Here is a 15,425-nt window from a genome sequence, read left to right as displayed (position 1 = left end):
TAATTAGATCTTATTACGGTCTTGTGGGAACAGACCCCCCCCCCCCCCCGACCTATGACTAACCTCTGCATTTTCACATGTTGTGGTAACTGTAACAACTGGAGCTACAGTATGAATTGTTACTGGCTAAAAGTATCATCGTAGTGAAGTATAAGATGCATTTACGTGTGTTTTTGTGTTGCAGTGTGAAAGGACGGTCATCTCGTCTGTCCTCTGAGAGCGAGACCACTCTAAGGCAGGTTCTGCAGGACCCCCTTCATGGCTTCAGTCAGTGGAGTCAGGCTGTTTCTCAGGTCCTGGAGGCTTCGGCAGAAGTGACAGAGTTTTCCCACATCGCTCTGCTAGTGCAGAATATTGAGGTAATGCCCCCCAGAAAGCTGCAGGCGCTCCCTTCTCCTCTCACAAATCTTCCTTCAGCTTCAGAACGGACAACCAAATATTCCAGAGCAGCAGAGAGGTCTCTGATGCTCTTTGATATGATGTAGGTCTGAGCCCTTTTTTAAAAGCTCAACATTTTCTCCTTGTGGATGATGGCTGTTTTAGCAAATCCATACCGACGAGGGCCTTTACATATCATCATATGAAATTCCGTGCTGTTTTTAAACCACTCACTTTCACTCTGTTTGAGCCTATTTATATAATTGTGATGGACTTTCTTCTTTTCTGAATTTGCAGAAGCTCCTGAAGCACAGCGTGCAGCTGCAGGAGCGTCTGAGCCTCCTGCAGGTGAAGGCGGATCTTCTGACCGCTGTTTTTGGAGAGGAGAAAGCTCAAAGTCTTCTAGAGGAGCTCAGTGCAGACATGAGGAAAAGAGAGCTGCTCCATAGCCAGCTTCTACAGAGGAAGAGTCGACTGCAGGTGCCATACCACTACAGTCACAGTCAAAAATCGACATAATCTACGTTTGCACCAGTTTTCTTTTTTCCCCTCAAATGTGGCTGATCAACTAAGACATGTTTGGTGTCTGAAGTTTGCTTTATACTGCACTTATTCCCTGGAGCTAAAGAGGAACTGAAAAATTATCCCCGATGGCCAGATCATCACATTTCTTTCCATACATTTTTTGTTAATTAATCTCAAATAGACATTCATATGTCTGGCACTACAAGACAGAATAAGAATAATTATAATGATTATAATAGATGTGTTATCCTGCAGTAATTCTATGATTCAAAAGGCTTCACAATGCAAACAAATCCTCTAAATAAATCTCAAAGAACTATAGTTTCCCTTTTGGCTTTTTAGTGCTCCACAATATATATTCACAATTGGCTTACTGTTATACACTATATAGATAAAGGTATTGGGACACACCTCGTAATCTTTAATTTCAGGGGTTTCATTCAGGTGTATAAAATGAAGTACTTAGCCCTGCAGTCTGCCTTTAAAAATATTTGTGAGAGAATGGGTTGTCCTAAAGCTGACTGTATATGAGCAAGTTACTGTAATAGGATGCCACTGTTGCAACATGTCAGTTTGTAAAATGTAATGCCTTCTAGATCCTCCAAAATCCACAATCAACTGTGAATAGTATCATTTAAAGGTGGATGTGTTTAGGAACCGCAGCAACTCGGCTACAAAATGGCAGACCATGAAAAGTAGAGGAGTTGCCAACTGCTGAGGCACTCAGTGCTTAAAAGCCACCAAAGCTCTGAGATTTTGAGAACAGTGGAAGCTGATATAGATACAAATAGGAGACCAACTCCATATTAATGCATATAGGTTTAGAGTGGGAAATCATAGAAGCTACTGTAGTTAATTTGTATGATTTCACCAGGGCATTTAATCCATATCCTGCAGACCCTGACATTTACTGAAATTGTACAGAAGTTACTGGATAGAAAGCTCTAAGCTCTAACTGAGTAATAAACTTTGTAATAATAATTCATTCATTATCTGAACCCGGGTCACTGTGGGTCCTGAGCCTACCCAGAATCACTGGGCGCAATGCAGGGATATTCCCTGGAGGGGCATATAATAATAATAATAATAATAATAATAATGAATAATACAAAACAAGAAATATCAAGTCTAATTTCAATTGCAACAGCAGTGTATGATCAAATTAATGCAGGCCACTCTTTTAGCACATAAAAAAGTTTTTTTGCAAGCCATTTCACAATAGATTTAAATCAAATATATTAATAATAATAATATTATATAACTATGAAATAGTCCTCTTTATCTTGCAGCGTTAGTAGTTATTGAATCCCCAACAGCAGCTACTTGATAATATGACTTAGGTTTAAAATCCACCATGACAATAATAAACTGCAGTTTAAGGGGCACACCTACTCTGAGATCAAGCTCTTCACCACTGCACGGGAATCCTGGATCTAACAGGAGCCCCCTGCTGTCCAGCATGATGCAACTCCCATCAATGTCATTTCTGACACGTTTCACAATGTGCTCCAAATTTACGCTCAAATGAAAAGAGCGATATATTGGACATAATTACTGACAATATTCAGGCTTCATGACGGCTGCTTAAGGCTGTTTTTTAGCTACGCAGTTTAGTCCATCTTTATAGATAACGTTGTCATATGGTGTCAGCAACCAGATAAACAAGTCTATTAGAGATTACTGAACGGCTGGGTTTAAGGCGAGTATGTGATGTTGTAGGCGACCAGTTTGTGTGGCTAATTATTTGTTAGCTACGTTATAGTGTCAGCAAATGCCACAAACTTTTCCTACAGTTTTCTATTCAGTCTGTAGTAGCAGATATTTCAGAGCACGATTTAGTTGTTCGATTTAAAAAAGTTTTTATAGCAGTTTGAGGTGTTCAAGACTTTAATTGCCAGTAATGGTGATATCCTCCGTTGTTCTCCAACAGACGCCACATTTTGTCACACAGAGGTGCTTTTTTTGCACTCTTCTTAAAATCAAGAATTCAACCTCAGCCTAAATGTTATACAAAACATAGAGTCTGTGGTTGATCATCAGTCAGATAACCCTTCACCTACAAAAATGTGGACATTTCTAGTCCTACTTGGAGACAATGTGTGCATCATTAAAGTGGCTGTAACACACACATGGTCTGTTTAAATGTAAAGCCCCCTTCATATGGAGATACCAGTTAAAACAATATTCAAACAGAGTTCGTCTTCTATCTTTTATCAGAGATTACTGTCACGCCCTCATCCTGTCATGCCTGTTTTCCCCGCCATGTGCTCTCTACACACATGGCTCTGTCTGTTATTGTCCTTGTCTCCGTCCATGTCCCGCCTTTGTTCTGCCTCCTTGTCCTTATTCCTCGTTATCTGTTTCAGGTGTGTCTCGTTTGTTCTTGTATTTAAGTTCCCTTGTGTCACTTCCTTTCATCGGTCATTTGTTTCGTTTTGTTTCTTTCCCACTCCTAGTCAAGTTGTTTTGTGTTGTTCCCATTTCTAGTCAGTTGTTCCTTGTTTTCGTTGCCTCATTTCATGTTGTTGTTTCAAGCCCTTTCATTTATTCATTCGTCGTGTTTGCCCTCAAGTTCGTTTGTGTTTGTTTTGTTTTTTCTTTAATAAAATCACTGTGTTTTAGCGTTTGAGTCCACCTCCGTCAGTCCACCATCCGAGAATCGTGACAATTACAAATACGTTTAAAGTTTTAGATTTGCCCTGTTCAAAGAAACAGGACCTGGGTCTTGTATGAGTGGAAATAAATAACTGCCTGAGGCCAATACCAAGATGGTGGCAAAGTGGACAGGTGTTCCTCTAAAGACTCGGCTCATAAAACGCACTCTGATAATGGGCACAAACCTGACATGTGAGTCTAACTACATTAGCGTCGTAGCTCCAGTACAGAATTCATGAAGCAAAGTTTTGACACTTTTTCTTGGCTGTTTGACAGCATTTACCAAACTGTTGCCTTCAGCACTGCAACAAACACTGCTTTCTCACCAAACTTGATTTTTATGCAAATTTCTGTGTCTCTGACAGCATGCCCACCTTCTCACAACTGCATTTAAAACAGCGTTTTTCAGACAAAGAAACAGGTTTCTGTTTTTTCTTGCATCAGGGATTGATCTCAAGGACGAAGGACTTTGGTGATGCCTACAACTCTATTCAGAAGAGACTGACCTCCCTACAGGAGAGATTTCTCACAGCAGAAGGGCTCCAGCCTGACATTCTGGCCAAAAAGAGCCAGGCAGACCAGCTAAAGGTGAGCGTCCACTCATGGTGAGAGTTTGGAAAAGTAGCAAACTCAAAGGTGTTTTTCATAAATGTTGCAGCTTTGATAAATTCTTTAGAAAGCGTCTTTATTGGAGCCCCAAACCAGCAGGTGGAATTTACAGCTTGAAGCTTTTTTCCTATGTGACTTTGTTCGATCGCCGTGTATTGCGTCCACTGCAAGTGAGCGCACTTTTGATTTGAGCATAACTTTGGAGCATGCTTAGAAACCTGTGTCAGAATTGACATTGATGGGAGTTGCATCATGCTGGACAGCAGGGGGCTGCTGTATGATCCAGAATTCTCATGCAGTGCTGAAGAACTGGATCTCAGAGTAGTTGTAAACTTTAAAGTGCTGGTTATTATTTAGTTATTATGCTCGGGTTATACTTCAACCTAGGATTCAGTTACGACTAACGTGTCATGATACGGACAGAATTCCTTATTGAGATTGTTGTTATATGCAAAATTCATTAAACAACTCATTAAAGATCACCACCAGCATTGGATTCAACAACATGGATCCAATGCTGTTACAAATGTTTCAGTATTTCAGATAGGGGTGGGCGATATGGCCCTAAAATAATAATCACGATATTTCAGGGTATTTTGGTGATAACGATATTCTTGGCGATATGAAAAAACATTTGCTTATTTTGTAAACTGTAACTTACCAAGATTCTGGTTTTGTATAAAACAATAATGTAGCGTATAAATCTACCACAGAACATTGTGTGTGCATATAAACAGCAAACGTAAACTTGAAACATCACAGTAAATAACAAAACAAACACAGAATGGTTGCTGTGCTGTGAATATCAGGATTATCACGATACTCCATCCATCCATCCATTATCCACCGCTTGTCCGGGTCGCAGGGGAAGCAGTTGGAGCAAAGAAACCCAGACCTCCCTCTCCCCAGCCACCGCCTCCAGCTCCTCCGGGGGTATACCGAGGTATTCCCAGGCCAGTCGAGACATGTATTCTCTCCAGCGTGTTCTTGGTCTGCCCCGGGGCCTCCTCCCCTTTGGACATGCCCGGAACACCTCACCAGGAAGGCGTCCAGGAGGCATCCGAACCAGATGCCCGAACCACCTCCGAGTCTCTCCCGGATGTCCAAGCTCCTAACCCTGTCTCTAAGGGAGAGTCCAGACACCCTGCGGAGAAAACTCATTTCCCGCGATCTCGTTCTTTCGTGACCATAGGTGAGGGTTGGGGCATAGATCGAACAGTAAATCGAGAGCTTTGCTTTTCTGCTCAGCTCTCTCTTCACCACAACGGACCGGTACAGAGCCCGCGTTACTGCTGACGCTGCACCGATCCGCCTGTCAATCTCCCGCTCCATCTTTTCCTCACTCGTAAACAAGACCCGAGGCATTTAAACTCCTCCACTTCCATTATCACGATACTGATTTTTTTTTATATCGGTAAAAAAAAACGACGACGATATTATCGCGAACAATACGATATCGCACAGCCCTAATTCCAGAACACTTTGTAGTGTAGTAAAGCTAACTTTCCATCTACTGCTGTTCATTTATACAGGGTTTAACAGAAATAAACCAGGGTAAATGCACTAAAATACAATTTACACAACTGTTGAAATATTAATTAACCTTTACTCACCTTTGTAGAGTCTTAGGTGTTTCATTGGTTAAAACACTGTGGTACTAAGGTGGGTTGCAAACTAGGAATGTGCCTGAAGTAAACAATGTAAATCCTTAGAATTGGCCTATAATCAGAATTTTCAAAAGGGTATTAACTGATTATTACACGTCACAAATATTATATCTCAGTTTTTTAGACTGAATATCAATACACAAGAAATCTCAGTATCTCTTTCAAAGTGGGATGAATGTTCAGTCAAAGACATATGTGGGATATTAGTGCTTTTATTAATGGACAGTGATCAAAATAAAATGCAAATGCAGGGGTTACAAACCCCTACACCTCATTTTTGAGTGTCATCTTGCCTTTTGGAACTGTGATACAAAGTGAAGTGGTTAAAACCAGACAACATTCAAGCACCTAATGGACCCTCAGCAGCACATCATAGGTCTTCAGAAGAGTTCCACTGTCGTGTATCATCACCCACTCCTCACTCTTCTTTGATGTGAAGCTGAATTCATCAGTTCCACTTTAAATGTTGCAGTAGCCTCATGTCCCATAATGTAACTTCTTCACCATTTACTCACTGCTAATTCAGATCTGATACCTTGTTTGAAAATATATCAATATACTGACCATAAACCATCAATTCACAGGTGATAAAGAGGGACCTGGAAGACTGCGAGGCTCACATCACAGCCCTAGAGACGTTGGTGTCATCCAGTCCGACCAACAGGACCAAGTTTGAGCGTCTCTACGCTGACTGGAAGCTGCTTTATAAAGCGGTTCGGGTAAGGAGGATCTACTCCTGGTTCTTGGAAGTCCCAATGAAATAAAGTTCCAGTCTTCTTAATGAATAAAGATGTGAAATATTTCATGGGGTGAATTTATATCCTCTAACTAGCCACTTCAAAATGCCAAGCTTCAAGTAATTCTGACTCCGTCCTCAAGATCTGTAGAAGCCGCAAAGATTGCCCCCCTGCTTTCCTTATCTCCTGCTGTGCTTTGATGATGATGATGATGATGTTGAAGACCTTGATCAAACTGTGGTTATTTTAGTTTTAAGGCGCTGTTTTGGCCTGAGGAGATCGTTATTTATTGAACAAAGTTAACTCAAACCTATAGCAGCTGTATAGTGGCATTGTTGTATACACGTGTAATAGTATGTGAAAGATTGTAATGTGTGTGTGTGTGTGTGTGTGTGTGTGTGTGTGTGTCTCAGATGAAGGTGAACGAGAGTGAGGAGAGTATTTCGGAGCATGAGAGTTTTCATGAGAGTTTGTTGAACGTGGAGAAATGGCTGATGATCATGAGGCAGAAGCTAGAGTCGTTCCGTGGCCCGAACGGAGAGTGGAGTGTGGAGAACAGACAGCATGAAGCAGAGGTAATACACACACACACTCATGTTAATACCCTTTCTGACTGTGTGGTCATACGCATATCCAGTGTGTATTGTTTCTAAGTACCTTATTGTAAGAATATTGTGCCGTAAATAAAGTCAAGTCAGAGACAGTAGCTCATCTGTCGCTGCACAGTGTGTGTTGATCGTCCTCTAGTCCTTCATCAGTGACACAGGAGAATCTGGCGGGAAATTACTCTTTAATTGTGTCTTATTAAATATCAACAGGTTATTAATTATTTATACATTTAAGTAAATACCTGCTCTGTAATTTGCAAAGGCCCATAAATGAATCCTTAAAGATGAGGTTAAACGCAGCAAAACGAACACAACAATTGTGGAGAAATAAGAAAATCAGAGAAGAGACCAGAGCAAAAACGACTAAAAAAAAAACAGAGCTTCTACATTTTGCTCCTCACTGCTGTGCGCTCGGGGTCCGGGTGAACAGCGAGCGGCTCATTATCATTTAAAGGAACAGGTGCTGAAACCAGTCGTTCTGAACAGGGCTGTGGTGTAATAAAAACTATATATGAATACGTCTCTTTAAAGTCTTTTGGGTTTTTTCTGTTTCTATGCAGAGGGCTCTGGGAGAGTTTCCTGAAAAGGAGCTGCAGCTGCACAGGACCGAGGGGCAGGGTCAAGCAGTGCTGGACAAAACCTCTGAGGAGGGAAGGGTTCACATTCAGAGAGACCTGAAGCGTCTGCGCGAGTCCTGGGTGTCCCTTCACTCGCTCAGTCTTAACCTCTACAGGTCAGAGTCTGGGGACCGGGAGCTGGCTGAAAGGAATCCTCTTTTGTTTAAGTTTGATATAAAACCTTAGAATTCTTGTCTCCTTTTCCATCTCCCCTGGATGGATAGATGCTCAGCATAGATTTACATTTACATTTACATTTATGCATTTGGCAGACGCTTTAATCCAAAGTGACTCACAAAAGAGGATCTAACATTCAAACTACAGCACAATTCATACAAATTACCTTACATTGAGTGCAATACGCCAGGAAGTAATAAGTGCATTAAAGAAAGACTTTCAGTGCAAGAGATACTCTCAGAAGAGCTGGGTTCTCAAGGATTTCTTGAATGCGGAGAGGGTTTCTGTTGCTCTGATGGTGGTACCAGAGATGAGAATAGCCTCGACTGACCTGTACGGGGGGTTGGCTGTGTTAGTTGGCACTCATATGAGGAACGGAGAGGGCAGGCACTAACATATGGTTTTAAGAGTCTATTGAGGGAGATGGGAGCAGAACCAGTGAATACTCTGAAGGCCATCATTAGTGATTTAAATTTGATGTGAGCAGCTAAGGTTAGCCAATGCAGCTCAACTAATAGGGGTGTGACATGTGCTCTTTTAGGCTGGTTGAAAACCAGGCATGCTGCAGCATTCTGGATCATCTGTAGTGGTCTCACAGCACAGGCCGGAAGACCTGTCAGGAGGGCGTTGCAATAGTCAAGACGGGAGATTACTAACGTCTGAACGAGGAGCTGTGTTGCATGTTGAGTTAGATATGGTCTAATCTTCCTTATGTTGAATAGGGAGAAGCGGCACGATGGAGCTACAGCGGTAACGTGATCTGCGAAGGTCAGCTGGTCATCAACCATGACACTCAGGTTTCTTACAGCCTTGGTGGGAGCCACTGATAGGGACTCTAGCTTGATGCTGATGTTGTGGAGAATAGCTTGCTTGGCTGGGAGGACCAGTAGTTCAGTTTTGGATAAATTCAATTGGAGGTGATGTTCCTTCATCCATGTAGATATGTCAGAGAGACAGTCAGAGATTCGAGTTTCCACTGAAGTGTCTCCTGGAGGAAAGGATAAATAGAGCTGTGTGTCATCTGCATAGCAGTGACAGGAGAAGCCGTGTGAATGTGTGATTGGGCCTAGAGAGGTGGTGTACAAGGCAAAGAGGAGGGGTCCCAGCACTGAGCCTTGGGGCACACCTGTGGTGAGGTGGTGTCGCGCTGATGTTTGTCCAAGCCATGACACATTGAAGGATCATCCAGTGAGATAAGACTCAAACCAGGAGAGTGCATTGTTCTTGAAGCCCATGTCAGTAAGATGTGATGGTTGACCATATCAAATGCTGCTGATAGGTCAAGCAGGATGAGAACTGACCTGTCGCTTTGGCATGTTTAAGAGCTTCCATTACTGACAGAAGCGCAGTTTCCGTCGAGTGGCCGCTCTTGAAGCCGGATTGGTTAGTGTCAAGGAGGTTATGTGGGGAGAGGAATTTTGTTGCCTACTTAAAGACAGCTCTTTCAATGATTTTAGACAGGAAGGGGAGGAGAGAGACTGGTCGGTAGTTCTCTACTATAGAAGGAGCAAGAGAAGGTTTTTTGAGTAGAGGTCTTACCTGAGCTTGCTTGAAGGTGTTTGGAACTTTGAGGCTTTGCCAACGGATCCTGACTTTGTTAGCGTGTGAGATAATAGGTCAACATGCGCATTTGTAATGGAGGTATTAGGCCAGTGGGGGAAAAGGGAGGTCAATAACTCAAGGTTTAGCTTGGAGAGCAGGCATACCAAGGTTTATTAAACAGGGTCATATGTTGATGCCATTTTTCTAAACACGGTATTTTGAGTGTATTTCATATAATGTTCTGGTTGTTCTTAAAAAATGGAGATACATGTTTTTCTTTGGGCAGCGGCGATATATTTCATGCTTTTGTAATATGCTCTCGTTTCAGGCTTCTGAATGGACACGGAGCCTCAGGGGAAAGAGATTCTTCCGTATACGCACACAACATCATAAACCAGGCAGACGATTTCCCGGACTTTGACCAGAGACGAGTGTGGGTGGATGAATCTGGTTCACTCAGAGGTAGAGGGTCCTCCAGCAGAGCCAGAGCAGATGGTCATCCAGCCCAGGAGCCCGACTGGCCTTACGAGGGGTCAGGGATGGGCAGAGGGGCAGGATTTGAAGCTGTTGGGAGATTTGTTATGGGTCATGATGGTGGAGGTCAAATAGCTGATGGTCAGTCCAGTCCTGGTGGCAAAGTCAGAATCCACACAGACCTGAGCAGAATAACGGGTGCAGATGTAGATGAAGTAGACTCACCGGTCGTAGGAAGTCAGCAGAAGGGAGCAGGGGGCTCGACTGGAGCAGGATTGGAGAGGAGTGGAGGATCCTGGAGTGGAGGGAGGATGAGGGAATGGGTAGAAGGACAACCTCCTGGAACAGAGGATATTAATCTGGAGGGGAAATATGGCTTTTCTAGGGGCCACTATGCAAGTGAAGACCAAAGTGGACTCTCAAGACCCTTCAGAATCCCTGATGATGAATTCCAGCGAAGGCAGAGTCCTCCGTTTAAACCTGCTGCCGCTCTTGGCTCAGTAGAGGTCAGAATGTGCTACTTTTACAAAAATCTGTAATTAATGTCCCCTATTTTTGTGTTATTACAGCTTTCTGCAGGGATCATTTTTCCAAGTTCAGTTTTAGAAGTTGATTGTATCTTCTGATTGTAAACATCTGAGTAATCCCAGTTAAAATGTAGATGCGCAGCAGTCAATACAACCAGCAAAGCTTGAATGTTTTCTTATCTATTGAGAGGAAATCTTCAAGTGCTGTTTATTCTGTCTGATAAAGGGAGGCGTGGTTTCTGTACTAGGTCTTGCTTGGTTTTTAGGAGTCCCTTATGTTTATATATCACACTTACCTTTGGGTTTCACCATCCTCACACGATCTTATATCTCCTCAGAAATGCTTGTTAAACCATAATTATTCATTCATTCATTCTTTCATTGTCTGTAACCCTTATCCAGTTCAGGGTCGCAGTGGGTCCAGTGCCCACCTGGAATCATTGGGCGCAAGGCGGGAACACACCCTGGAGGGGGCGCCAGTCCTTCACAGGGCAACACAGACACACACACACACATTCACTCACACCTACAGACACTTTTGAGTCGCCAATCCACCTACCAACGTGTGTTTTTGGACTGTGGGAGGAAACCGGAGCACCCGGAGGAAACCCACACAGACACAGGGAGAACACACCACACTCCTCACAGACAGTCACCCGGAGGAAACCCACACAGACACAGGGAGAACACACCACACTCCTCACAGACAGTCACCCGGAGGAAACCCACGCAGACACAGGGAGAACACACCACACTCCTCACAGACAGTCACCCGGAGGAAACCCACACAGACACAGGGAGAACACACCACACTCCTCACAGACAGTCACCCGGAGGAAACCCACACAGACACAGGGAGAACACACCAACTCCTCACAGACAGTCACCCGGAGCGGGAATCGAACCCACAACCTCCAGGCCCCTGGAGCTGTGTGACTGCGACACCTACCTGCTGCGCCACCGTGCCGCCTAAACCATAATTAACACGTAGTCAAGTGTGGTCAGTTTCACAGGGAATGAATTAAACGAATGTCTATCTGACTGTTTAAGTAGTATTTTACATTTGAAAATAGCATTGCCCTCTCGGGGCGGCACGGTGGCGCAGCAGGTTAGTGTTGCACTCACACAGCTCCAGGGGCCTGGAGGTTGTGGGTTCGTTTCCCGCTCCGGGTGACTGTCTGTGAGGAGTGTGGTGTGTTCTCTCTGTGTCTGCGTGGGTTTCCTCCGGGTGACTGTCTGTGAGGAGTGTGGTGTGTTCTCTCTGTGTCTGTGTGGGTTTCCTCCGGGTGACTGTCTGTGAGGAGTGTGGTGTGTTCTCCCTGTGTCTGCGTGGGTTTCCTCCGGGTGCTCCGGTTTCCTCCTACAGTCCAAAAGCACAGGTTGGTAGGTGAATTGTGTCCGTAGGTGTGAGTGTGTAAGTGAATGTGTGTGTGTCTGTGTTGCCCTGTGATTCCAGGTAGGCTCTGGACCCACCGCGACCCTGAATTGGATAAGGGTTACAGATAATGAATGAATGAATTGTCCTCCCGGTTGTTAGGCCAGGATACTTTACTGATTATTAAGTTTAGTTCTTACGTTCCAGAATTGTTGCTGTGGAAAGGGTTCCCTCTGATTTACGCATTTGTACACCACTGCTCTACTGTATACAGCGCTGAAATGAATGAAATGAGTTTCTTTTCCAGACGGTCTCCGGCGTGAGACGCCGTGATCGAGATTGGGCTGGTCTTTGGCGCGAGTTTGAAGCTTGGCTTCGTAAAGCGAACGACAAACTCTCAGCGATGGCGAACAACCAAAACGTCGGCAGCGTCAAAGAACTGAAGATGAGACAGAAAACACTCAAGGTCAGGCTTGTTTGTTACGTCCTCACTTTCTCCCCTCCTCCCCTTTTGATTAAAGTTTTATGTTGGCTCCGAAAAACTCGGCGTTTTGATGAAAAGCTGAACATTCTGTGTTTTGATGTCCTATTCGCTTGGTTTTATGTGGAGCTCTGGGGTGCTGTCTTGTGTTAGCAAGAGGAGAAGCTCAGCGGGGGAACACTTACACATATACCCATGCTAGCGTCAGAAGAGTCTGAGCGTGGAGCTCTGTTCCACTCGCGCTGATCGGCTGTCATGACTCGTCTGTTACCTTGAGCTCAGAAAAAAAACACGAGCATCACAAACACTAGGCGTCCTGCCAGAGGACCAAAATAGCTCCTGGCAGTAGAATCGATAGATGCTTTTTGTTCGCGGTTTGAGTGTGATTCGGGGGAAAAGTGAAAAAGCCGAAGAGCTTTTTGCATAGATTGTCTGTTTCATGAAAGAGAAATCTTTTAGAAATATTTGTAGTTGTATCTTGGTTGTTTTGGAAGCCTTTTGGAAGTTATGCTACTGTTTTTATATCGTCTGAGTCCAAATAAAATGCAGTAAACTTACAGGAAATGTCATAAACAAGCTCAACGTTTGGCACAAGCTTAAGGCAAGTTACCCCAAGCATTTCTGTCAGTCCATTCTTCAGTGTGAGGGGCAGATGCTAGAGAAAAATAACAGAAAAAATATCAGATGATTTCCAAATATTTTTGAAATCCAGATTGAAATAAGATTTCCTCTTATTAAGAAAATTTAAAAAACATAACCATAATGGTCAGAAATGACATGGAATAAATATTTTTTACATAAACATCCATGGGGCGGCACGGTGGCGCAGCAGGTAGGTGTCGCAGTCACACAGCTCCAGGGTCCTGGAGGTTGTGGGTTCAATTACCGCTCCAGGTGACTGTCTGTGAGGAGTGTGGTGTGTTCTCCCTGTGTCTGCGTGGGTTTCCTCCGGGTGACTGTCTGTGAGGAGTGTGGTGTGTTCTCCCTGTGTCTGCGTGGGTTTCCTCCGGGTGACTGTCTGTGAGGAGTGTGGTGTGTTCTCCCTGTGTCTGCGTGGGTTTCCTCCGGGTGACTGTCTGTGAGGAGTTTGGTGTGTTCTCCCTGTGTCTGCGTGGGTTTCCTCCGGGTGACTGTCTGTGAGGAGTGTGGTGTGTTCTCCCTGTGTCTGCGTGGGTTTCCTCCGGGTGACTGTCTGTGAGGAGTTTGGTGTGTTCTCCCTGTGTCTGCGTGGGTTTCCTCCGGGTGACTGTCTGTGAGGAGTGTGGTGTGTTCTCTCTGTGTCTGCGTGGGTATCCTCCGGGTGACTGTCTGTGAGGAGTGTGGTGTGTTCTCCCTGTGTCTGCGTGGGTTTCCTCCGGGTGACTGTCTGTGAGGAGTGTGGTGTGTTCTCCCAGTGTCTGCGTGGGTTTCCTCCGGGTGACTGTCTGTGAGGAGTTGGTGTGTTCTCCCCATGTCCACGTGGGTTTCCTCTGGGTATAGGGTTCATCCAATATATTTTTTAATTATTGGAATCTGCACCCAAACTTTTGATTCTTGCAGAAATTTCTTTTTTTTTTCTCTTGGTTATCTATGCATGTATCTCATGGTTAAATGTGATTTTAAAACATTCTTTAGTCTGCCCCAGTGTTCCCGCAGTGCTGTTTGATTGGTACAAATGTGGACTACATGAACAAAGTATTACAGTCCACAGGTAAAGAGCTCGCTTCCATGTTACATCCAAGCTGTTACGGAGGGATTAGTCACAACACTAAGGCCGACTATGCAGATGAGCCTCTGTGGGTATGTCTGTGCACATGTGTATTTGTGTGTGTTTGTATGTGTTTGCATTAGAATTATATTGTGTTTCTCCTCAGGGTCTGCGTGAGGGGGTCTCAGAGGGTCAGGCTCTCTTCCAGCAGCTGATGGACAGGTGGCAGGCAGATTCTGAAGGAGAGGATCTGGAGGATTTGCGCTACAGGTGGATGCTCTACAAATCCAAACTGAAGGAAGCTGAAAGCGTCAGACCTCAACTCATACGCAAGGTATTGCTCAGGGGTGACCACCAGAGGGCGCTAAAACATCAACACACAACGCAAAAACATAAAACAGCCCGTATGACCAAAGAATCTGTATCACAACCACTGGAAACTGATTTGTGACGGAGGGAAAAAAATATTTACTTATTTACTTGAAATAGGACGCGAAATAAGGGCTTGTTTTCTTACAAATCAAACAACTTCTCAAACCATTGTATATCAGACAGTTACAGAGCTGTTTTAGTGGTGAATCAGATCTTTGTGTTTAGACGTAATGATCAGTTCGAGCCACAAGGAGGCGCAGTTGTATCACTGTCTAAATCAGCTCCACTGTGTTCCAGGTCGGAGTCCAGCCGGAGGAACTCATCCGAAGTGCAAAGGTACATTTTTAAAGCATTAATACGTATTGACTGTGTTTGTTAAATAGTGAGATTACACTGCCTTTTATTACGACTGACGTAAGTCTACGTTAATACATTTATAAAGACTTAAAGGAACTCTGTGTAATATGTGCACCATAAAATTACAGCTTCAAAATCATTCTGATGCTTCACTGAGCTGTAACAGGGCGAATAGAGCCTCTGTTTTTGCTACTCTGGGCTCAGCCATGCCGAAACTGCACTATGTAACTTGTGCAAGAGGGTAGGACCCCCACCCCCACCCCACCCCCTTTCTCTGTGAGGAGCAAGCCAAGTTTTCTGCATCATTTCTCTCCAATTCTTTAGGGTTTGCACCTCTCTCTCTCTCTCTCTTTCTTTCTCTCCCTCCATTATTTTCTTTTTCTCTGTTCACTTCTCATTACTTAGCTTCTCTCTCTTCTCCTTACTCTGATTTTTCTCTCCCTCTTCTTCCTCTTCCTCCCTCACTTCCTCCACATTACCCTCTCTCTTCCATCTCTCACAGCTACGTCCATCTCTATGGAGGGTGTTATGTGACAATATTAAATAATTAAATGAATGAAGAAAAAATAAATTCTAAAGAGAATTATTTAAATTTTTCATTTAATAATTAAAATTTGAAATAATAGCTTAAATAATT

General features: G+C 43.9%; 1 protein-coding gene across 2 annotated transcripts in view; it reads left to right on the top strand.

Annotated features, from left to right (window-relative positions):
* The window catches only part of syne3 (spectrin repeat containing, nuclear envelope family member 3), a 49,395-nt gene that overhangs the window by 26,341 nt on the left and 7,629 nt on the right, over positions 1-15,425 (top strand). For both annotated transcript variants that reach the window (XM_066685629.1, XM_066685621.1), the window contains exons 8-17: positions 185-359; positions 676-858; positions 4,003-4,146; positions 6,419-6,553; positions 6,985-7,146; positions 7,740-7,912; positions 9,844-10,495; positions 12,199-12,357; positions 14,226-14,393; positions 14,729-14,767. In XM_066685629.1, coding sequence (XP_066541726.1) covers positions 185-359; positions 676-858; positions 4,003-4,146; positions 6,419-6,553; positions 6,985-7,146; positions 7,740-7,912; positions 9,844-10,495; positions 12,199-12,357; positions 14,226-14,393; positions 14,729-14,767 — 1,990 coding nt within the window. The remainder of the gene's footprint in view (positions 1-184; positions 360-675; positions 859-4,002; positions 4,147-6,418; positions 6,554-6,984; positions 7,147-7,739; positions 7,913-9,843; positions 10,496-12,198; positions 12,358-14,225; positions 14,394-14,728; positions 14,768-15,425) is intronic.

Source organism: Hoplias malabaricus, chromosome 1 (genome assembly GCF_029633855.1).
Source record: "Hoplias malabaricus isolate fHopMal1 chromosome 1, fHopMal1.hap1, whole genome shotgun sequence".
In the NCBI taxonomy this organism is placed as follows: Eukaryota; Metazoa; Chordata; class Actinopteri; order Characiformes; family Erythrinidae; genus Hoplias; species Hoplias malabaricus.
This window is presented reverse-complemented; position numbering and strand designations above follow the sequence as displayed.